At 47.1% G+C, this 25,071-nt stretch overlaps 1 protein-coding gene across 1 annotated transcript; it reads left to right on the top strand.

The window, feature by feature from the left end:
- Positions 1–1,734: 1,734 nt before the first annotated feature.
- Positions 1,735–24,659, top strand: LOC125125658 (mucin-16-like). The gene is made up of 5 exons (XM_047776964.1): positions 1,735–4,834; positions 7,166–7,270; positions 12,490–17,988; positions 19,844–19,968; positions 24,548–24,659. Exons 1-5 carry the CDS (start codon positions 1,744–1,746, stop codon positions 24,551–24,553), a joined length of 8,826 nt encoding a protein of 2,941 aa, XP_047632920.1. The 5' UTR covers positions 1,735–1,743; the 3' UTR covers positions 24,554–24,659.
- The last annotated feature ends 412 nt before the right edge of the window (positions 24,660–25,071 follow it).

Below are 25,071 nucleotides of genomic sequence, written 5' to 3'. Positions count from 1 at the left end.
ACCAGCCTAGCTATCCCATCCTCCTACAGTTTGGCTGAAAAGACAGAGGCCAGCACAAGTGCAAGAACAGTGAGTCTTTTAGACACAACTGCATCTATACCCATCTCAACATCTGGTGTCGAGATGATGAGCACCTCAGTTGCTGACATTTTGGGCACAAGTTGGACTCCCAGTCAAGGAGAAACAGAAGCTATATATGTTTCAATGCCTTCTACTGACCATCCAAATACAAAGATTACCTCAAAGATCCTCCTTTCCACTTCAATGCTTGATTCTCGATCTACTCTTGCCCAGACCACAGAGACTTCCATGTCATCAGTTGTTAACACTACCTCAGCTTTTCAGGGGGTCACCACTCCTCCAGAACTCCCTTTAGAGAACACGATCAGCCCAGCTACCGCACAGCTGCCATCCTCTATAGGGGACACTACAAGTGGGGTCTCACCTGCTACAATGGTAAATAATGCTAAAGTCACTTTATCTGGGAGGCCAGATCTTGCCAGCCAAGACACAGAGCAAGGTTCTACCCAGCTTCCCACCACAACCTCTGCAGATCCGGGGCATGTGTTTAGACCAGAAGCAGCAACTCTGGATTTAATCCCATACACAGTAAGAACTCCAGATCCAGCCTCCCAGGGGAATGGGCTAAGGACTCCTACAACAGAAGCAAGAGCTCTATCTCATTCCCAGATGGGGGAAGAAGAGTCAAGCTCAAGCACACCCCTGAACACTGAGGTGATCAATGTCTCTTCTGTCTCAGGAGGGACCATCAAGGAGATTGCTGACTCCCCAGGCTTATTAATGACCACAGATCAACTGGGCATAAGCTCAGAATCTGAGACAACTTCACCTCCAAGTTGGAAAAGTAGCGCCTCTGGGAGAACAGCCATTTCTGAATCTTCCCCAGACAAAGAGGCAATTCACCCATCTACAAATATAGTAGCTACAACAGTTTGGCCCCCAAGTTCTGAACATAATCTTCATTCCACTGTCCCAGCCTACTCAGAGTCATTCATGGACACATACCCAATGAATACTACCTCCATCATGGTGAATACCATTGTTTCCACATCAACAACTACCCCACCTGAATCCACAAGGGCTGGAACAGAGCTTGATTACCCCTTGACCACTGAACTGAGGGAGTCCATTACTTACATGGGTACCAACTCAACCACAGAGATAAGCACTGTCCATTCCCCAAGTTCTTTTGCTATTACCAGAGGTTCCAGGACAGAAGTCACTACCTCAGACAGAGTTTCAAGCCCAGGCCTAACTCAGTCCATAAGTTCATCAGGAATCACCAGGCCTTCTGCCTTCTCTGCCATGACAGAGTCTTCACGAATGACCATCGCTACCCAAACGGCTCCTCCTAGTGCTACAACACAAAGGCCATTTACCTTGAGCACATCAACTGTGACCTCCTGGGAAGGAACCCATTTGGCTGTGACTCGGCAGTTTCCACAGTCAGAGACAACTACTCTCATGAGCAAAGCTTCCGAAGATTCATCTTGGATAAACTCTCCCTCTGTGGAAAAAACCGGGTCTCCCTCTTCTCAAGAAGTCATCCTTGCCACAACTTCACCTTCTCCTGCGCTTTTTACATTACAAGAACACAGTACCTTCTCTCCTGTTTCCATGACCTCAGTTCTCACCTCTGGCCTGGGAAAGACCACAGACATGTGGGACACCACTGCTTCCACATCAATTCCAGACTCTTCTGAATCTACAAGCTTGGAACCCATGACCAGTACACCCAAAAGGGGGAAAAGCATCTCGAATGAGATATTGACCACTTTAGAAGCCACCACAGATACACAAACAATTCATCCTTCAAAAAGCACTGCAGTAACCACCATGGGGATCACAAGTTCACCACACAAATCACACTTCACAGTCCCAGCCAACACAGAACCATCCAAAGCCACATCTCCAAGGATGATCTTTTCTACCATAAGGGACACCACTGCTTCCACATCAATTCCAGACTCTTCTGAATCTACAAAGATTGAGACAGAGCCAATATCCTCCATGACCCCTGGACTGAGGGATGCCAGCCCCTATCAAGGGAAAATCTCAAGTACAGATCCTCCCAAAAACACAGTAGTAACCAAGGTGGGGACCACCAACTCTGAACATGAATCACGTTCCTTTGTCTCATCTGACTCAGGGCCATCCAAAGCCATATTTCCAGTCAATACTACCACCACCATAGGGAAAACCATGGTTTCCACATCAAGGTCTAACTTCTCAGAGACAACAAGAATTGAGACAAGTTCCACCTTGACCTTTAGAGTGAGGGAAACCAGGACCTCTAAGGAGACCAGCTCATCCCCAGAGCCAGTTGCTGTTCTTCCCGATGAGAGCACTAGTTCTGTTACTGAGGTGACAAGGACAGAAGACATCTCGTCTAGTGGTAGACTCAGTCCAGGCCCTTCAACTTCCACTGGGTCACCAATAAACTCCACAGAAAATATCACAACACTTTTTACTTTCCTCACAAGGACAGAATCAACAGAAAGAGCTGAAACCATTGAAAAAGGTCCTTCTGTAGCTGCATCACAGAGGACACCTCCCCAGGACACACCAATCACATCATCCATGGTGGGGATCCATGCAGCTGTGACCCAGGGACTTCTACACACAGAGATAATGACTTCTATGAGCAAAGGGACTGAAGATGTGTCTGGGACAACCCCTTCCTCTGTGGAAGAAACAGGCTCTCCATCTTCCCCAGCACCTATACCTGCTATGATGTCACCCTCCCCTGAGCCCTCCATGTCACCAGCGAAGAACCCCTCCTCTCCTACCCCTGTGACCTCACTTCTCACCCACGGTCTGGTGAAGACCACAGACAGGTTGGGTCCAAGCTTAGAGCCTGTGACTAGTTCACCTGCAAGCATGATCAGCACCACCGTTGAGATACTGTCCACTTCTGAAGCCTCCACAGGTACAGAGGTCATTCACTCTTCTGAAAACACAGCAGTGACCAGCGGGGCCCTCACGACTTCTGGACAAGAAATACATTCCTCTGCCCCAGCTGACTCAAAGCCAGATAGTGCCATGTCTCCAATGGTGACTTCTTCCACCTCTAGGAACACCGTTGTTTTCACATCAGTGTCTCACTCTTCTGAAATTACACCAACTAAGACAGACTCAACATCCTCTCTGACCCCTGACCTGAGGGAGACCAGCACCATCCAGCAGATCAGCTCAGCCACAGAGAACATCACTGTCACTTCCAGAGTGCCCACTGATACTACTACTGAGGTCTCTACCACAGAACCCATCTCCTCTGGCAGCACATCCATCCCTACCCTGGTTCAGTCCATGGTGTCACCAAACATCCCTGCAGGCACAATCACCAGGCCCTCTACCTCCCCAGTCACCACAGAATCTGCAGAAATGACCATCACCACCCAAATGGGTCTCCCTGCAGCTGTGTCATGGGGTACACTTACCTTGGACACATCGACCAAAGCTTCTGCGGCAGGGACTAATTTGGCTGTGACTCAGAGTTTTACCCACTCAGAGATAGCCACTCTCAGGAGCAGAGGTCCTAAGGATGCATCTGTGACAAGCCCTTCCTCTGTGGAAGAAACAGGCTCTCCATCTTCCCCAGCGCCTCCGCCTGCAGTGCCATCACCCTCCCCTGAGCCCTCCATGTCACAAGCAAGGATCCCCTCCTCTCCTTTCCCTGTGACCTCACTTCTCACCCATGGTCTGGTGAAGACCACAGACAGGTTGGGTCCAAACTTAGAGCCTGAGACCAGTTCACCCACAAGCGTGATCAGCACCACCATTGAGATACTGTCCACTTCCGAATTCTCCATAGATATGGCAAAAATTCTCCCTTCTGTAGACACAACAATGACCACTGGGGGTTCCAGCAGTTCTGGACATGAACCAAGTTCCTCGGTCCCAATTTATGCTGAGTCATCCAGTGCCACATACCCCAGGGGCACAGCTTCCTCCATGGATGAGACCCCTCTTGCCACTTCAATGCCTTCCTCCTTCAAGACCACAGCATTTGAGACGAAGACATTTTCCCACCTCATTGCTGGACTGAGGGAGACAAGCAGAGCCCTGGCTTCCAGCTCAAGCACATTCACAAACACACCTTCATCTCCTCTGTCCGCACACAGTTCAGAGAGTCCTGAGACTACCTCTTCTGTGAAATTATCAGTCCCAGGTCAGCCTCTCTCTACACAGGGTACTGAAACTCCCACAGAAGCACTCACACGTTCTTATGCTCCTCCCTCTGTCACAGGGTCTGCTGGCATAACTGTCCCAGAATCCAGTCTTTCTGTGCCAGTGTCAGAAAGTCCTCACAAGCTAGGCATGGATATGCTGTCTTCAATGGAGACCCTTCTTGCTAACACACTGACACCTTCTGCATCAGAGGCCCCAGCTTCCTTTGTCACCTCTGGAGTTCCAGGTGCCATCTTGGCTACCTCCTTAGTTCGTGCATCTTCTAGGACAGAGTCAGGCCCTGAGGTTACTACTGTGTCCACCGCTGCAGAGAGCCTACCTTCTTCAGCTTCAGCACCTTCCCCCTCTTCAACCTTACCTCCCACCCATTCTTCAACCAGCCCACTCCCTCCCTGGATTACTTCTTCCCCGGCAACTCCAAGTTCAAGTGACACCATGAAGGCAGAGAGTAGCAGCAGCACCACTGGAGGACCCTGGGTTACGGTCAGTACTTTGAAGACTGGGACCCAGCCAGTCCAGACATGGCTACCAGCCGTTATGGATCCCAAGGTGACAGAGCGTATTGGTTTGGGAACAGTGACAAGTTCTTCTCAAGTTCCTCCACACCCAACACAGTTAGCAAGTAAGAACCCACAGCTCCTACAATCTCATCACTTGGGGCTTGGTTTCTTTCCTGAGAGGTAAAAAGGAGTTAGTGAGGAGTTTATCCTGCATCAGAAATTCTTTAGCAAACATATGTTGATCTAGGAGTTCCCGTTGTGGTGCAGTGGAAACAAACACGAGCAGTATCCATGAGGACTTGGGTTTGATCCTGGCCTCGCTCAGTGGGTTAAGGATCCGGCATTGCCATGAGCTGTAATGTAGGTCTCAGATGCAGCTCTGATCCTGCATTGCTGTGGCCGTGGCATGGGCCTGCAGCTGCAGCTCTGATTCAACCCTTAGCCTGGGAACTTTCATATGCTGCAGGTGCAGCTCTAAAAACCAAAAAAAAAAAGCAAGTATTTGAATAATTACAGCACCGTGATAGATGTTCTCACATTACTACTAATGCTGATGACCATGAAAATAGTAACAAATATTTATAGAACACTTACTCCTTGTAAAATGCTACACTGTTAATTATTTAATCCTTACCAGAACACATGGGATTATCATAAGCCCATTTTTGCAAATGAGTAAACTGGTATAGAGAGGGGTTAAGTAATTTGATTAAGATCATAAAGCTGATAAGTGATAAGAAAGAACTCCAGACTATATGGCTCTTAACCACTAGGCTTAGCAGAAATGGTCAGAGAGGTGGGAGAAAAAGCAAGAGAAGTTTCTGTTGTGGCTCAGTAGGTTAAGAACACAACGTAATGTTGGTGAGGATGTGGGTTCAATCCCTGACCTGGCTCAGTGTGTGAAGGATCCAGCGTTGCCGTGAGCTGTAGTGTAGGTCGCAGACATGTCTTGGATGCCATGTTTCTGTGGCTGTGGTGTAGGCCAGCAGCTACAGCTCCAATTCAGCCCCTAGCCTGGGAACTTCCATGTGCTGCAGGTGCAGCCCTAAAAAGAAAATAAAAAATAAAAAAAGAGAGAGAAAGCAAGAGATTCTGGCCTCCTAGAAGCCCCAGGAAGGGAGAGTTTTAAGATGGAAGAATTGTCAGTTCTGTCAAATGGTACAGAATAGCCAAATGGAAATGAAGTGAGAAGTTCTTTGACAACACGTGGGTCCTCAGGGATTCTAATGAAGGGAACATCAGTGAGGTTTAGAGGATAGAAAACACAGACGAAGTAACACATAGATAAAAGGAGGGATTCACCCTCTGCCCTGAGACTTTCTATATTGAGAACAGTCAAAATTAAGGGGAAAATGATAGAAAAAGTGATTGAGGAGTTCCTGTTGTGACTCAGCGGGTTAAGAACATGACCCAGCGTCCGTGAGGATGTAGGCTCAGTCCCTGGCCTTGATCAGTGGATTAAGGATCCAGTGTTGCTGCAAGATGTGCTATAGGTCGCAGAAGCAGCGTGGATCCAATGTTGCTGTGGCTGTGGTGCAGCTCAGATTCAACCCCTAACCCTGACCCCTAGCCCAGGAACTGGCATGTGCTGCAAGTGCAGACTTTAAAAAAAAAATGTGATTGAATGTAAATTGAGGGAATAAAGTATCTGTGGATGTGGGAGGTACCAGGCCCTAGAAGAAGAAACATCACCTCCAAAAGAGCAGTAGATGAGGGAGGGTACTTCTCAGAGGATTCCATTCCTCTGATAAGTTGAATCAGACCCCAGATTTTGTTCTGGACACAAATCCAGTGAGACCCTCTACCTACTCCAGCACCTATTCACGAGACACTACATGTAGGAGGATGATTCAATTATTTCTCAAACTAATTTTAACAATTCCCAATCCAGTTAGATGCATTGATGGCTGTTGATCCCTGACTTAAACTCAGTAGTTGAGTGGTGGGTGTTCAATAAGCAAGTGAGGAGTAGACTTGTGAGAAGGTACGAATGTGGTTGGATGGGAGGAAGGAAGAAAGGAAGAATGGAGTGATGGATAAATGGAAGAAGAAAAGATGGATGCAGAGAAGGAAGGATGAAAATAAGGAAGGTGGATAGCAGAAAGGTCAGAAGGAAATAGAGACTGAAGGGAACAGAGATGAAAAGTTGAAAGGAGAGAGGACATATGAAAGGAAAGATGCATGGAAGGAAGAAAGGATAAAAGGAAAGATGGCTGGAAGAATAAATGGGTAGATATAGGGATAGATAGATGGAAAGATGGACAACTTTCTGGGTAAATGGATGGGTCTGTGGCTGGGTATCGCCACTCATGGCACATAGCCCTGGCTCCAACCCATACAGCTGGTTGAGAAGAATTGAATTGTGTAGCCAAATTAAGTGGATCCATTTACTCCATGTTCTCCTTCCAAATGAGATGAGTTACCCTACGTTTCCATTCTGCCCGCTCCTACAGGGACCAATGGCATTGTGCAGCACATCACAAAGCTCCCCAATGAAGCCGCACGTGGACACACTGCAATCCATGTCCCCCTGGCATCCACTTCTGCTAGTGTTGGAGGTAGGTTCATCTCTGCTTACTTCCTCGTAATCTGACTTACAAATGCCCTTATTTCCTGTTCCAGAGGGAGATGTTTGTTTCTTTAGAGAAAGAACTATATGGAGTTGCTACAGGCTTCCCTATCTCGGCTGGATCTTTGTCAAATGGTACCAGGGAGATGTGACTTTTCCTTCCCTCCTAATATGCTGAGTGAGTTTTGTTCAAGGATAGAATTTCTCAAATTCAACCCAGTTTAACTTAATTCTGAAAGTGCTTATTAATCATTTGCTGTTTTTAGAGACTATGATATAAAATGAGGGTGCAAGTACTCTGGCATTGCACCCGGGGAGCTCTCGGTAGTCCAGTGGGGGAGATGGCAAAGGAGCAAAATAATTAGGATGCAACTTTAAAGGTATATAATAAATATCAGAGTTCCCACTGTGGCAGAGTGGGTTAAGAATCCCACTGCAGCAGCTCAGGTCGCTGCGGAAGTTTGGGTTCAATCACCAGCCAAAGCAGTGGGTTAAAGGATCTGACATTGCTGTAACTGCAGCATAGGTTGCAGCTGCGCTCGGATTTGATCCCTGGCCCAGGAACTTCCTTCTCTATGCCACAGGTTTGGCCATAAAAAGAAAAAAAAAAGACATATAATAAATATAGATTTGAACTGTACAAGGAGGGCTTCATGGAGGAGGTAACATCTAAACTGGGTTTGAAATGATGAGGAATTTGGCAGGAAGTCAGAGAGAGTTGATGATGACATTCTGGACAGAAGGGAGAGCTGCATGCAAAGGCACAGGGAATGGTAAAATCTTGGAATATCCAGGAGGTACAAATCATTCATCTTTACTAACAAAGGAGATAGAAAAATGGGATGGTGGAGATGAGACAGTAGACATGGGAAGAAAACAACATTCAGAAAACCTTTCAAACCCTTGTGATGCTTGGATGCCCTTTAACGAAAGGACAAAGACCCCTGTGGCCAAAATAATTTAGTAAACATGTCGTCCCTCCTAGAGACTGTAACGTGCATCAGCATATTAAAGGCCCTGAGAACTCCTGCTGTAAAGAAACTTGCTTAGGAGTTCCCATCGTGGCTCAGTGGTTAACGAACCCGACTAGCATCCATGAGGACACGGGTTTGATCTCTGGCCCTGCTCAGTGGGTTAAGGATCCGGCGTTGCTGTGAGCTGTGGTGTAGGCCGGCAGCTGTAGCTCTGATTCAGCTCCTAGCCTGGGAATCTCCACATGCTGCTGGTGTGGCCCTAAGAGTCAAAAAAAGACAAAAAGGAAGGAAGGAAGGAAGGGAGGGAGGGAGGGAGGAAGGAAGAAGAAAGAAAGAAAAGACAAAAAAAAGAAACTTGCTTAGCTTTGTTCAGCACAGGATTTTATATAATTACTCGGCTATAATCATCTAACATTACAGTACTATTGCTCTGCATGAGAATTTAAGAGGGACCCATGTATTTAGCAAGGGGGTCCCCTTACCCATTAAGTTTCTTCCAGGAGTTCCCATTGTGGCTAAGCAGGTTAAGAACCCAAGTAGTATCCATGAAGATTTGGGTTCAATCCCTGGCCTCACTCAGGGAGTTAATGATCCAGTGTTGTCACAAGCTAATTCAAATTCAACCCAGTTTGAATTTGGTCACAGACAAGCCTCAGATCTAGTGTTGCTATGGATGTGATGTAGGCCAGTAGCTGCAGCTCCGATTCGACCCCTAGCCTGGTAACTTCTATATGCCACAGGTGTGGCCCTAAAAAGGGAAAGAAAGAAAAAAAAAAGAGGTTCCTTCCAATATTTTTAGAGACCAGACTATTTTACAAGTACGTTTTGGAAGCTTTTTATAAGATCCAGGCTTTAGATAGAGTCACCCTCAGTCAGGTTGTTTGTCTTATCCTGTGACCTGGGTATCTCAGGTTGGGTCTCCCAAGAGGCAGACGTGAGTTAAGGATGTGGGCAAGTAGTTTATTTTCGTTGAGGGTGATCTCAGGAAGCACTGGCGAAGAGAAGGCAAGGAAGTCAAGGCAAGGTGCTTTCCTGAGCAGGTGGCGGCTGTGGACAAGAGTGTCAGTTCCTCTGTGCTGTGACCTCTAGGAGGCAGCATAGAACACCTTGGCACTGTCCAAGGAACTAAATGGCTGGGGTCCAACTTCCTCCATCATTGGTCCTAACGGTAACTTTCAGCAGTTTCAACCTGCTCCATACACAGGCTCAGTGAAACCCTTAGGTGTAGAGTTACAGGGGCTACATTAGGATCCCACTGGAGTCACTACAACTTGAGTGCTCATTGTGATGATCTGTGCATGTGAGTCGGAAAGAAGAATTTTCTGGATTCAAAGCAGGATGAAGAAAAGACAATTTTATTGAGGCAAGAGACACTGTTAACACATCAGGCCAACTCTCTGATAATCTGGGAGAACTGACCCCAAGCACGTGGTCATATCTGTTTTTATAGCCCAGGGAGAGGAGAAGTCTCAGGATACACCTTCTGACCTGCTCATTGGTTGGGGAATGAGGGGTGTTGGGATATACCTTCTGGTTGGTTGGGGGCATATAAGGCCCTGTCAGGGTGGGTGAGGAGTGGGCCACATACCTTTCCTAGTAGGGAGTAAGAAGGAGTAGGCCAGGTTGCTCAAGGTGGGGGAAGAGGCATTGCAATGAGCTGGATGGGGTGATGATAGGGGACTGGTCATTCTTGTCTTGGCCAGAGGCTTTGAGTTCTATCTTCTTGAAGGGGCCTTGAAGCCCAGCACTTATGGAATGTGAGTTGGGCATTGCCTGTTGGCTACATCAGATCACCGGGAAATAGATCCCTGGGCTTCAGGGTGATAACCAATATTTAGAGGGCAAAGTTTATGAGGGCTAATTAACCATAGTCCTTGGCTTCTTTCCATACAGAATGGGATTGCTCAACCTCAGCACTACGGGTATTTGGGGCATATAATTCTTTGTTGTAAGGGGCTGTCCCATATGCGGTAGGATGTTCGACAGCATCCCTAGCCTCTGCTCACTAGATGCCTGTAGGAGCCACCACATCCACACAGTAGTGACACCCAAAAATGTCTCATGGCTGAGACCACAACGTTAGAGAATTCTTGAGGACCCCTCCACTGATGGACATTTTCCCTTACATCCTTCCCTTTCTTTCCTGGCCCCCGCAAGATCCTGAAATTTGGTTAGGGGACTAATATACTGCATCGGTTGAGAGCTTAGGTTTAGGATTCAGATAGAACTATGTTCAAATGTCCACACCATCAGTCATTAACTGTGTGATCTTGGTAAATGATGATCTCTGAGTTTCTGTCTCTCTCTTCTGTAAAGTGAGAAGAATAATAGGATATATACTCAGCATTCTTGTGAGGGTCCAAAAGACAAAGCATGTCAGGTACTCTGCTTACCATCATCAACGTCATCATCTTCATCATCAAATACATATGAAGTACTTTACGATGCCTACTCTCAGAAATATGTTTTTTTGGGATATACTCAGCAACACAAGGACATTGCTCCACCATCAGAGTCAAAATCCCCTTCATTTTGTCCCTCTCTCTGCAACAACCTCCAGTAGGCTTTGTGGTCCTTAAGAGAAGACTCCGTGTAGTTCTTTCTCCTTCCTGGAAACCATTTTCTGAGACCCTGGTCAGTAGCTGCCATCTCTGCCAATGCCACTTTCTCTTCTTCAGAGGCTGAATTCCAGTCACGTTGGTCAGCTAGTGTGGTTCCCAGAAAATTCAATTCAGTAGATCTATATTGTACATCAGAAGTAGAAAAAGTAGTAGTAGTAACAGTAGCAATAATGCTAGCAATAGTAGGTAGTAGCAAGCAGTAATAGCATAAGCAACAGCAGCAGCAATAGTAGTAACAGTAGCAACAACAGTAGTAATAAGTGGCAATAGTAACAGTAGCAATCACATTAGTAATAAATGATAATAGTAGTAACAGCAGAAGCTGTAGGTAGAGGCAATGATAGTATTAACAGTAGTAGTAACTCTAGCAATAGTAGGTAATAGCAAGCAGTAGCAGCAGCAGCAGGAGTAACAGCAGCAACAACAGTAGTAAATGGAGGTAACAGTAACAGTAGCAATCATAGTAGTAGTAAGTGATGATAGTAACAGCAGAGGTAGTGGGTAAGGCAATGATAGTAGTAACAGCAGTAGTAACTCTAGCAATAGTAGGTAATAGTAGGCATAGTAGTAGTAACTATAGCAATAACAGCAATAACAACTTTTCTCACTTCCTTCTACATTCACACAGTTTCGATTAGAGATTATTCCAGTATAGTCCTATGGTATTTATACTCTCTTGAAATTGGGCAATATAGCTGCCAGATATGTCTATATTCAATAAAAAGAGCAGTTAGATTTGTTTGGATTTCAGAGAGCTCTTTCACTTATGTGCATGAATCTATTAAGGAAAGTTTTATTTTGGGGTTTTTTGTTTGTTTGTTTTTAGGGCCACACCTGTGGCCTATGGACGTTCCCAGGCTAGGGGTCAAATTGTAGCTGCTTATGCCACAGCCACAGCCACAGCCACGCCAGATCCAAGCCTCATCTGCGACCTACACTGCAGCTCATGGCAACTTCAGACCCTTAACCCACTGAGCAAGGCCAGGGATTGAACCTGCATCCTCATGGATACTAGTCAGGTTCTTTAACCACTGAGCCACAATGGGAACTTGCTGGATTTCCATTTTCAATTTTTCCCTTTTTATTTTCATGCTCTTAATACATATAATAAACTCTTACTTTTAAAAATTCTATTCCTCTTCTAAATAAATACTTTTTTTTTGGTCTTTTTGTCCTTTTAGGGCCACACCCACGGCATATGGAGGATCCCAGGCTAGGGGTCTAATCGGAGCTGTTGCTGCCAGCCTACACCAGAGCCACAGCAACGCCAGATCCAAGCCACCACTTAACCCACTGAGCGAGGCCAGGGATCAAACCCGCAACCTCATGGTTCCTAGTCAGATTTGTTTCTGCTGAGCCACGACGGGAACTCCCTAAATAAATACTTTTAAACAAACAAAGAGAATTCATGGAGGAATCGCCATGCAAGATGAGTCAGGTAAAGGGAGGGAAGGCCAATCACAATTCCTTTTCCCATCCAGAAACATCACAGGCACATCCCAGGCAGAGACATTTCTCACACTTTCCAGATGTGGAGGAAAAAATGAGTGATTGCCAGCCTAGAAGGTAGTAATCACATTGTCCCAATTTTGTGTCCCTCCTATGATTCACAGGCATATCAACAGGAGTGTCAGAGAGGGCAGAGACCATTGCCACTGCTCTGAAGACCGCTTCCACAGTGACTCTGACTGCCAGAGTCTCTGTGCCCACTTTGGGAATGCTGCCTCTCCTCAGGACATCAGGTAAAACAGCCAGCAAACGCACAACAGCAATGATCATCACAACCTCAGATGTTCCAGAGATGAAAGCCTCCTTGGCCACCAGACTTGGTGAAGAAACCAGCACAACCGTTCCTATGACAACTCCATCTATTTTCAGTAGAGGACCAGAGACTACACCCCCACCGGTCCCTAGTTCTGGGGCAAAGACCAGTACAGCTGTTTCAGCTCTGACTGTTTCCTTTGGTGAGCCAGAGACCACAGTCTCATCAGTCAGCCATCCTGCAGAGACCAGCCCGACTCTTTCCAGGGCAATCTTGAATGTTTCTCAGAGTGAATCAGACAGCACACCCCCAACAGCTACAAGTTCTGGGGAGGCCAATTCAGCTATTCCGACTACAACTGTCTCCTCTGATGTACTAGGGGTGCTGACCACAGAGGTTATTAGTCCTGGGAAAGAAACCAGCTCAGCTGATCAAACTCTGACTGTTTCCCCTGGAAAGCCAGATACAACAGTGTCATTGGTTACCCATCCTGGGGCACAGGCCAGTTCAGGAGTTCCAACTCCAGCTGTCTCCCCTGGTATATCAGGGCTGAAAATCTCACAGGTCACCAGTTCTGGGGCAGAGAACAGCACATCTTTTCCAACTGGGATTGATTCGTCACACAAACCAGGGATAACAGCCTCGTGGGTTGGGACAGAAGCCAGTTCCATTGTTCCAACTTTGCCCGACTCCCCTGGTGAGCCAGATACAACAGCGTTATGGCTCCATTCCAAGGACACCAGCACATCTGTTTCCAAAATGACTCTGAATTTCCCCCCTAGTGAATCAGACACCACATCTTCAAGAGCTACTGGTCCTGGGGCAGAAGCCAGTTCAGCCACTCCAATGATGACAGTCTCACCTAGGATACCCGTGATGGTGACCTCACTGGTCATTAGCTCTGGGACAGAAACCAGTACAGACTTTCCCACTCTGACTGAGCCCCTGAATGATCCAGAGTCAACAGTCTCTTTGGTCACCCAACCTGCAAAGTTCAGCCCAACTGTTTACAGGACAACCCCTGATGTTTCCCATGGTGAATCAGATGGCACACACTCAATGGCCACCAGCCTTGGGACAGAAGCCAGTTCAGCCATACCAACTGCACCAGTCTTCTCTGATTTACCAGATATGGTGACTTCACAAGCCACCAGTTCTGACACAGATGCCATTGTGGCTATTTCAACTCTGACTCTTTCTCCTGGTGAACCAGCAAACACAGTCTCCAATTCTAGAGCACAGACCAGTTCGACCATCCCAACTCTGACTGTCTCTCCCGGTATATCAGAGGTAGAAATCCCACTGGTTACCACCTCTGGGACAGAGACCAGTGCCACTTTTCCAACTCAGAGTAATTCCCCACACAAGCCAGAGACCACAACCTCCTGGGCCACCTATTCTGTGGAGACCAGCCCACCCATTTCCAGAATAACTCCCAAATTTTCCCGGAGTGAATCAGACACCACCATCTCAACAACCACCAGAACTCGGGTAGAAGCAAGTTCAGCTGTCCCAGCTATGACTGTCTCACCAGGTGTACCAGAAGCGCTGACCTCACAGGTTACCAGTTCTAGAGCAGAGGCCAGTACAACTTTTGTAACTTTGACTGGTTCTCCACATGAACCAGAGACCACAGCCTCATGGGTCACCCATTCTGAGACAGAAGCCAGTTCCATTGTTCCAGCTATGACTGTTTCTGCTGGAAAACCAGATACAACAGTCTCATCAGTGACACATCAGGCAGAGACCAGCCCAACTGTTTCCAGGACAACCCCCAGTGTTTCCCATAGTGAATTAGCTACCACACCCTCAACAGCCACCAGTCCTGGGGCAGAAGCCAGTTCAGCCATCCCAGCTACAACTGTCTCAATTGGTGTACCAGTGATGGTGACCTCACTGGTTACCAGTTCGGGGGCAGAAACCAGTACAACTTTTCCAACTGTGACTGCTTCTCCAAGTCAAATGGAAACCACAGCTTCATGGATCACCCATTCTAGAACAGAAGCCAGTTCAGCTCTTTCAACTCTGACTCTTTCCTCTGAGGAGCAAACTATGGCCGTCTCATTGGTGACCCATCATGCAGAGACCAGCCCAACTGTTCCCAGGACAGCCTCCAATGTTTCTGATAGGGAATCAGATACCACACCCTCAGTAGCCACCAGTCCTGGGGCAGAAGCTAGTTCAGCCATCCCAGCTACCACTGTCTCACCGACTGTACAAGAAGTGATGACCTCACAGGTTACCAGTTCTAGAGCAGAGACCAGTACAACTTTTGGAACTTTGACTGATTCCCGACACGAATCAAAGACCACAGCCTCTTGGGTAACCCATTCTGAGACAAAAGTCAGTTCAGCCGTCCCAGGTATGACTGTATCACAGGGTGTGCCAGAGATGATGACCTCACTGGTTACCAGTTCTGGGGCAGAGACCAGTACAACTTTTCCAACACTGACTGATTTTACACACAAACCAGGGACAATGGCCTCATTGGTCACTCATCCTGGGACAGAAACAAGTTCAGCAATTCCAACCGTGACTGTTTTCCCTGGGGAGCCAGATACAACAGTCTCATCGGTCACCCATCCTGCAGAGACCAGCCCACCCATTTCCAGAATGACTCCAGAATTTTCCCAGGGTGAATCAGACACCACACTCTCAATGGCCACCAGTCCTGTGGCAGAAGCCAGTTCAAGCTCACCTGGTGTACCAGAAGTGGTGACCTCAGAGGTCACAAGTTCTGGGGCAGAAACCAGTACAACTTTTCCAACTGTGACTGCTTCTCCAAGTCAAATGGAAACCACAGCTTCATGGGTCACCCATTCTAGAACAGAAGCCAGTTCAGCTCTTTCAACTCTGACTCTTTCCTCTGAGGAGCCAACTATGACAGTCTCATTGGCCACCCATCATGCAGAGACCAACCCAACTGTTACCAGGACAAGCTCCAGTGTTTCCCATAGTGAATCAGCTATCACACCCTCAACAGCCACCATTCTTGGGGCAGAAGCCAGTTCAGCTGTCCCAGCTACCACTGTCTCACCAGGTGCAGACATGATGACCTCACTGGCCACTAGATCTGAGGCAGGAACCAGTACAACTTTTCCAACTGTGACTCCTTCCCCAGGTCAAATGGAAACCACAGTCTCATGGGTGACTCATTCTAGGACAGAAGCCAGTTCAGCTGTTTTAGCTCTGACTCTTTCCTCTGGGGAACCAGCTATGACAGTCTCATCAGTCACTCATCCTGCAGCGACCAGCCCAACTGTTCCCAGGACAACCTCCAGTGTTCCCCATAGGGAATTAAACAGCACATCCTCAATGGTCGCCAGTCCTGGGGCAAAAGCCAGTTCACCTGTTCCAACCCTAACTGTTTCCCCTGATATACCAGATATGGTGACCTCACAGGTCACTAGTTCTGAGTCAGATGCTAGTGTGGCTATTCCAACTCTGACACAGTCTCCTGTTGAGCCCATGACCACAGCCTCATTGGTCACTCATCCTGTGGTGCAGACGAGTTCAGCCACTCCAACTCCAACCATCTCCTCTCCTGTACCAGGGTTGGTGACCTCACTGGTCACCAGCTCTGGGGAAGAGACCAATACAACTTTTCCAATTCCAACTGATTCTCCCCACAAACCAAAGACAACAGCCTCATGGGTCACTCACTCCACAGAGACAAGTACCCCTTTTTCTAGAACTACAAATTTTTCTTATAGTAAATCAGATATCACACCCTTAACTACCATTCCTGGGGCAGAAGCCAGTTCAGCCATTCCATCTACCACTGTCTCCCCTGCTATATCAGATATGATGACCTCACTGGTCACCAGTTCTGAGGCAGAGACCAGTACAACTTTTAGAACTATGACCAATTCCATACACAGACCAAAGCCAACAGTCTCATGGGTCACCCACTCTGGAACAGAAGCCAGTTCAGCTATTCCTACTATGACCATTCCCCTTGGGGAGCCAGGTACAATGGTCTCATCAGTCACCCATCCTGCAGAGACCAGCCCAACTCTTCCCAGGACAACCCCCAATGTTTCCCATCATGAATCCGACACCACATTCTCCATAACTACCAGTCTTGGGACTGAAGCCAGTTCAGCTGTCTCAGCTATAACTGTCTCACCGGGTGCAACAGAGCTGATGACCTCACTAGTTCCCAGTTCTGGGGCAGAGACCAGTACAACTTTTCCAACTCTGACTGGTTCACCACATGAACCAGCAACCACAGCCTCATGGGTCACGCATTCTGAGACAGAAGCCAGTTCCACTGTTCCACCTGTGACTGTTTTCCCTGGGGAGCCAGATACAACAGTCTCATCAGTCACCCATCCTGCAGAGACCAGCCCAACCATTTCCAGGACACCCCCCATTTTTTCCCATAGTGAATCAGATACCACATTCTCAGTGGCCACCAGTCTTGGGGCAGAAGTCAGTTCCACTGTTCCAGCTCCTACTGTCTTCTCTAGTGCCCCCTATACAGTGACCTCACAGGCCCCTCGTTCCAAGACTGACACCACTGTTCTACCTCTGACTCTTTCTCCTGGCCAACCGGCAACCACAGCCTTATGGATCACCCCTTCCAGTGCAGAGACGAGCACACATTTTCCTGCTTCAACTGTTTTTCCTCACTTACCAGAGACCACAGCCTCACCCTCCCTCCAACCGGGGTTGGAGACGAGTACAGCTTTTCTAACTCAGACAGTTTCTCTCAGTCCACTGGAAACATCCTCTCTCTTCACCATACCTGTAACAGAGACAACCAAAGTTGATCTAGGTCCACCTGTTTTGTTTGATGTTTCCACGGAAACTGCCTCACTCTCTGCTCATCCTGGCGCAGACATCAGCACACCTATTTCAACTTCGACTCTCTCCCACGGTTTACCTGAGACCACAGGTTTACTGGCCACCAGTCCTGCAGCAGAGACCAGTCCAAGTATCCCAGCTCTGACTGTTTCCCCTGGTATTCCTGGGCCTTCTGGTGCCCCTGCCACAGCTAGTGAGTCTTATACCCGAACTTCTTGGGGCACAGAAACCTCACCATCTGCAACCTCACCATCTGCAACCTCAGTTGGACTCCCAGAATTGTCCAAGACTGTGACAGTGAGCACTGTGACATCGATAGCATCAGAGACCTCAACACCACCTAAAACCAGTCCTGGATTAAGTACAACCACTATCCTGGAAACCACCACTGTTGAGACCACTAATTTGGCTGCCACGGATTCAGGCCTCCCTGTGGCCAAGACTGCAACTGCCTTCAGTACACTGGCTGGAAGTCCTTTTGCCCTTGTCACCACGCCTGGAATGTCTACCATGGCTCCTGGGAGTGTGACTTCAGGAATAAGTAAGAATAACTTTTTTATTATGATAAAATATGTGTGTGTCTGAAATAACATTTGCCATTTTAACCATTTAAAATGTATAGTTCAGGAGTTCCCATTGTGGCTCAGTGGGTTAAGAACCCTACTAGTATCCATGAGGACATGGGATCGATCCCTGGCCTTGCTCAGTGGGTTAAGGATCTGGTGGTGCCTTTGAACTGTGGTGTAGGTCACTGATGCAGCTCAGATCTGGCATTGCTATGTCTGTGGTATAGGCCGGCAGCTGCAGCTCCAATTCAGCCCCTAGCCTGGGAACTTCCATATGACTCAGGTGTGACCCTAAAAGTGAAGAAAAATTGTTAGGTCATTTGGTGTATTGGTTCGGTAGAGCCTCAACAAAGTATGACAAATTGAGTGGCTTAAACAATAGAAATTTATTGTCTCACAGTTTTGGAGGCTGGTGGGCAACTCTGGGAGAAAGCCTTGAATTTTTACTTTGGATTTGCCTCATCTCAGGTGATGAGAGCTCTGGGGTTATTTATCCACCTGTTCCCATCAGTCATTGCTAAAGGGATGCTCCTTGAGCCTGAGTCTCCTAAGACAAAGAGATGCAGGTGCTAGGATGTGCTGAAATGATTAAGATCCCAGGGGAAGTGGGAGTCGGGTGACCAGTTCCTCCCAGTTTTCCCAGGACTACATCTCCCTCTTAAAACTGAAAGTCTCCATCCCAGGAATCCACAGAGTCCCAGGCGAACGGGGATGGTTGGTCACCTTTTATGGGAGGATCTGGGATAGGGACTTGCTGGAGTCCAGCTCCAGCAGCCGGGGAATTTCCTGAAGAGGAGAGGGTGCAGGCGCAGGAATAACGGAGACGCACACTCTCAAGCAGTGTTCACGCAGTCTCAACTTTATTGGTGGTCAGCAGTGACTTAAATAGCAGAAAAGACTGTAACTTGTAGAAAAAGTAAGAGATCAATATCTTGAAATGTTTTCAGAGCCACAGATTAAGTTTAAAGATTAAGAAGCACCTTGTCCAAGCAGGATGCGGCTCTAAACCTATTAAAAGATAACCAGGCAGGACTAAAGATCACACATAGGCCGTAAATGTCAGAGGTGTAAGACTTCTCATGACCTTTGTGATTACCACAAATGCATTGTGTTTTTAGGGCAGGTGCTTGGTTAGTAACTCAACAACCACAACCTGTTTTTCTAACTTATATTGAACAATCAACAATAGGCCTTAATGCCTATTTTCTTTTTATAGATTAATAAATCAGCCAAAGAAAAACAACTTGTCAAACTAATCAACAACTCTAAATGTTTCAAACTACCTCTATAAAACTTAACAATTTCTTCTAAAACTACAAGTAGTAAATACCATTGTCATCTTTGATTCTCTTATAAGGAAAAGGAATCTTTCTAAAAACTCATGTAATTTAGGTGTAGATAACAAAGAGCTATTCTCCCAAACATTTAGCAAGCAAGAATGACTCCCAAATCAAGAGTCAAGGCACAGTAAACAGAACACAGGGTGATCATTAAAAGCAAGAAGGGCAAGAATTTAGAAACATGTTTTTTCAGGCATTACAGCCTTATGCTTTTTGTGTACTGGCGGACGTGCTGCCCCACAGCCTTTCTTCAGAATCCCCTGGACTTTGTCATCAGGCGGATTCTCTTCTTGAAAACTCTCTTCTTGAAAATCAGCTCCCAGCAGGGACTGTTCCAGCAAGCGTCTCAGATAGGACATCCTAGGCCAGTCTTCCAACTGGACAATGGAGTTAAGACGCATCCTCAAAGCCTTACCTCCTGCCCCCACTGACCCCACCGTCGAGGCCAGGCTCAGGACCATCCTCATTTTACTCTTCCCTGTCCCTGCAGCTGCAATTCCTTTCTTGATGCCTTTTACCATCAACTTCACCATCACCAACCTGAGCTACACAAAGGACATGGGAGACTTGGACTCTGAGATGTTCAATGCCACTGAAAGAGACCTGCAGCACCTGGTGAGAGTCCCCCACCAATGCCCACCTGGGCCCACCCCCACCTGCCATCGTGGCCCCTCCCACTCATCTCCTACTCATTCTTTCCAGCTCAGGCCTTTGTTCAGAAACAGCAGCATTGGTTCCCTGTATACTGGCTGTAGACTGACCTTGCTCAGGTGAGACTTCCTCCAAGCACCCATTCTCTCCTTCCTCCGTCCCTTCCTCCATCCCCTGGTCCACCGCAGCTACTTGAACCTTTGCCAAGAGGTGGTATATCATAGTGGACCCAAAATGCCAGGGTTTGAACCCCTCCTCTCCCATTTTGCTAGCTGTGTGGCCTTGAATAAGAAACATAACCTCTCTGTTCTTCTATTACATTGTCTATAAAATGGTGATAATAACAGTACCTCACTCTTGGGGATGTTAATTGTTGGTCACAATGCCTGGCCCATTGTGAGCCCTCAATTGATGGGATCTCGTTGTGCCAGCTGGTGTAATATCTTTGCCAACTGTGTTGCCAGAATCCCTGACACTATCCTGGCCCTAGTTCATCACTACCCTGTTGGGGACAAACTCTAAACACTGCAGCTCTGGAGTGTTCCCATTGTGGCTCAGCGGGTTAAGAGCCTAACTAGTATCCATGAGGATCCTGGTTTGACTCTGGCCTTGCTCAGTGGGCTAAAGATCTGGCATTGCCACAAGCTACACTGTAGGTCTCAGATGCAGTTTGGATCTGGCGTTGTTGTGGCTGATGTGTAGGCTGGCAGCTGCAGCTCTGATTCAACTCCTAGCCCAACAGCTTCCATATAACACAGGTGCGGCCCCAAAAGAAAAAATACATACATGAATAAAAAGACACTGCAGCTCTGTAGTTTATTTCCTGAAAAGAGATAAATTGAACCAAAGGGTAAAATAAAACAAATATTGAGGATTTCCCTTCATGGCTCAGCGGAAACGCTCACTAGTATCCATGAGGACGCAGGTTCAATCCCTGCCTCACTCAGTGGGCTAAGTATCCGGAGTTGCCATGAGCTGTGCTGTAGGTCGCAGATGCAGCTCAGATCTGGCATTGCTGTCCTGTGGTGTCAGCCAGCAGCTACAGCTCCGATTTGACCCCTAGCCTAGGAACCTCTGTATGCCGCAGGTGCGGCCCTAAAAAGACAAAAAAATTAAAAATATTGAGTACCCATAGGATATATTGAAATTTTAAAACTCTCAAATGGACCGGAACTCTGCAAAAATGGCCGGTCTTCTCTCTGCCTACATCCATTCAATGTCCTCTGAGGTCAGTGAGCACAGGACCCATTTTTCACACTTCATTTTGCTATGGACTTTCCATAAGGTCCTCCATGCAGCCAACTCAAGTCATCCTCTCTTACCCACCTTGCTCCAAAAAGAGAGATTCCCAGATTATTGTAGGTGGAAAGTGTCTTCAGATGAGCTGAGCCCACCACACCTGCCCCCATCTTTCTACAAGATGGGTAAATTAATAATAATATTGCCCATACTACATACCACCTAATAATCTAAGTGGTTTACATGTTTCCATTCATTTTATCCTCACATCAGCATCATTATTGGAATTCTCATCATGGCTCAGTGGTTAACGAATCTGACTAGGAACCATGAGGTTGCGGGTTTGATCCCTGGCCTTGCTCAGTGGGTTAAGGATCTGGCATTGCCGTAAGCTGTGGTGTGGGTTGCAGACGTGGATCAGATCCTGAGTTGCTGTGTCTCTGGTGTAGGCTGGCGGCTACAGTTCTGATTAGACCCCTAGCCTGGGAACCTCCATATGCCGAGGGAGTGGCCCTATAAAAAGGCAAAACAAACAAACAAACAAACAAAAACATGATTATTATCCTACCTTGAAGATGGAATATTGAGGCCCAGAGAAGTCAAGTTACTTGCTTGAGAGGAGTCAGGGTTTGAACCCGGGTGCCTTGGGACTCCCTAGAGTCCCTCCTTTTAACCACAATACCAGCAGTGTTCAAGCTTGCTGAGCTCAACAGTCTTTCTTTTTTTGGCTGCACCCGCAACATGAAAAAGTTCCCTGGCTAGGGATCAAACCCGTACCACAGCAGTGATCAGAGCCTCAGCAGTGACAATGCGGGATCCTTAATCCACTGAGCCACTAGGGAACTCCTCAACAGGCTTTTACATTCTTTAAAAGTACCCAGAACACCAAAGAGCCTTTGGACTTGAGGGTTATATCTACCCATATTTCCTGTATTAAAAATTAAAATGCAGGATTTTTATAAATATTTATTCATTAATTCACTAAATATAAATATTTATTCATTAAAGATGATAAACAGGTTAGTGTAAATAACAGCTTTATGAATAAGAGCCATGTTTCTCCTACCCACAAAAAAGTATAAGAAGAGGGTCATTATTTATGTTTTTCCAAATTTATTTAATGTCAGGTTTAGTAGAAGACACAGCAGGATAAAAAAACTGCTTCTGCATTCCATTCTTTTTTTTGTTTTGTTTTGTTTTCTTGCCATTTCTGGGGCCGCTCCCACGGCATGTGGAGGTTCCCAGGCTAGGGGTTGAATCGGAGCTGTAGCTGCCGGCCTACGTCAGAGCCACAGCAACGCCAGATCCGAGCCGCATCTGCAGCCTACACCACAGCTCACGGCAACGCCGGATCCTCATCCCACTGAGCAAGGCCAGGGATCGAACCCGAAACCTCATGGTTCCTAGTCAGATTCGTTAACCACTGAGCCACGATGGGAACTTCTGCATTCCATTCTTTACCATATTTCATCTGTGGCCTCTGGAAAACAATCTCACTGTATACTCCTGGAAGTGTGAAAATGAAAATAATGCCTTAGTATGATTATGAAAATATGTTTCACTTGGTGGACACCCTGTAAGTTTTGGGACCTCCAGGGGTGCCTTGACCACTCTTTGAGAATCACTTCATTAGGCTATATGGACATAAAATGGGAATGCTTTGAATAGCATGGAAAATAGCAAGCAGAATTCCCAAAATAAGGGAGAAATGGGATCTTTCTCCCTACCTGTAAAGCCCCCACTTGGAGTGAATTACTGCGAATATAAACTGTAAGGTCAGCTTAAATTCAGGACAAATTTATCTCTGGACCACATTGCCCTTTATTACTTCTTTTTATGTATATATAATAATTTTTTTTTCATTACAGCTAGTTTACAGTGTTCTGTCAATTTTATACTGTACAGCATGGTGACCCAGTGCCTTTATTACTTAACTCATTCTCTCTGTTGTTCTCCAAACTTGCTTGCCTGCCTAACATGTGTTCCCAAGAGTTGACCTCAGCCTTTGGACTTGCCAAGTTGAAATAAAGTCCTCCACCCCAACTCCACTTTCAGGCTCCGTGATGGTTGTGACACAGGGTCACTGCCGGCCACAGGGGTGGTTCACTCACACTCTCAGATCTCTGATCCTCTTGCATTCCCCTTCCACACGCTAACTGTCCCCAGGACCCTTAGGATTTTCCACCTGGGGAACTTTACATCCCCTACCCCATGGCCCGAGCAAGACCCAACTTGACCAATACTGGACACTATCTGTATTTGTTTGTTTGTTTGTTTTGTTTTGTTTTTTAGGGCCAGACCCATAGCATAGGAAAGTTCCCAGGCTAGGGGTCGAATCGGAGCTACAGCTGCAGGCCTACACCATAGCCATGGTAACGCCAGATCCGAGCTACATCTGCAACCTACACCACAGCTCACAGCAATCCTGGATCCTTAACCCACTGAACAAGGCCAGGGATTGAACCCGGCAATCTCATGGTTCCTAGTCGGATTTGTTTCCACTGTGCCATAATAGGAGCTCGTATTTATTTATTTTTTGCTTTTTAGGGCTGCCCCTGCAGCATATGGAAGTTCCTAGGCTAGGGGTCGAATCAGATATGTAGCCATCAGCCTATACCACAGCCATAGCCACAGCAACACGGGATCTGAGCCACATCTGCAGCCTATACCATAGCTCACAGCAACGCCAGATCCTTAACCCACTGAGCAGTGCGAGAGATCAAGCCCACGTCCTCATGGATACTAGTCGGGTTCATTTCTGCTATGCCACAGCAGGACCTCCAACACTATCTGTATTCCTTCATAAGTGGACAGGGAGTGTACTAGGAATTAGTAGTTGAAATAGTTAATAAAAAGAATGGGGAGACAAAGAAGAAATTTCGCTAAGGAGTAGCTCTGGAGAGTACTTCACTTGAGGTGGGAGGATCTGGATCCCCACATCAAAGAGAAAAAAAATGTGTTCAAAAAAGCAGGAACAGGAGTTCCTGTTGTGACACAGCCGTAATGAAGCTGAATAGTATCCATGAGGACACTGGTTCAATCCTTGGTCTGGCTCAGTGGGTCAAGGACCCGGCATTGAAAGAAAAGAAGGGAGGGAGGAAGGAAAGAAGGAAGGAAGGAAGGAAGGAAGGAAGGAAGGAAGGAATGAAGGAAGGAAGAAAGGAAGGAAACAAAAAAGCAGGAAGGACCCAGGGAAGAGTGCTGGCGTAAAAACCAAGGGATGCAACTGAAGGAAGGATTCGTCAAGAGTAGCCAACCCTCAAGTGTCCTTCATGCTCCTTCTCCCACACCCCTCCTTCCCCAGGGCTGATAAGGAAGGGACAAGCACCCAAATGGATGCAGTCTGCACCTACCGCCCAGATCCCACAGGCTTCAAACTGGACAGAAAACGGCTGTACTGGGAGCTAAGCCATCAGACCCATGGTGTCACCCGGCTGGGCCCCTACACCCTGGAGAGGAATAGTCTCTATGTCAATGGTGAGTAGCTCTGCTGCAGCTGGGGTCTCCTTGCAGTGTAATGTTTCTGTACCCACCTTCCTAGTTCTGGACCAACCTAGAATTTCCATGGGGGCTCTGTTCTTTCCCCTCAGACACCTAAAAAGGAACTTTCCAGGTCTGGAAATAAAGGTTTCCTCCAAAGTCTTCCTCATTCCATTGACCTTTCCCAGAAGCCCAAATGGAACAGGCAGACATCAAGGAAGAAGGGAGTCAAGCAAGCCCATGGTGGCCAGTGGGGTTAACTTCCCAAAGAGGCAGTGGCTTCCCAATGCAGTGACTGCCCTTCTTTCTCTTCCTTCTGGTAGCTTGTGGCCCTTTACTCACTCTCCA

This window comes from Phacochoerus africanus, chromosome 4 (assembly GCF_016906955.1).
Source record: "Phacochoerus africanus isolate WHEZ1 chromosome 4, ROS_Pafr_v1, whole genome shotgun sequence".
NCBI classification, from domain to species: domain Eukaryota; kingdom Metazoa; phylum Chordata; class Mammalia; order Artiodactyla; family Suidae; genus Phacochoerus; species Phacochoerus africanus.
Note: the sequence above shows the minus strand (reverse complement) of the source record. Positions and strands in the feature narration are given on the sequence as shown.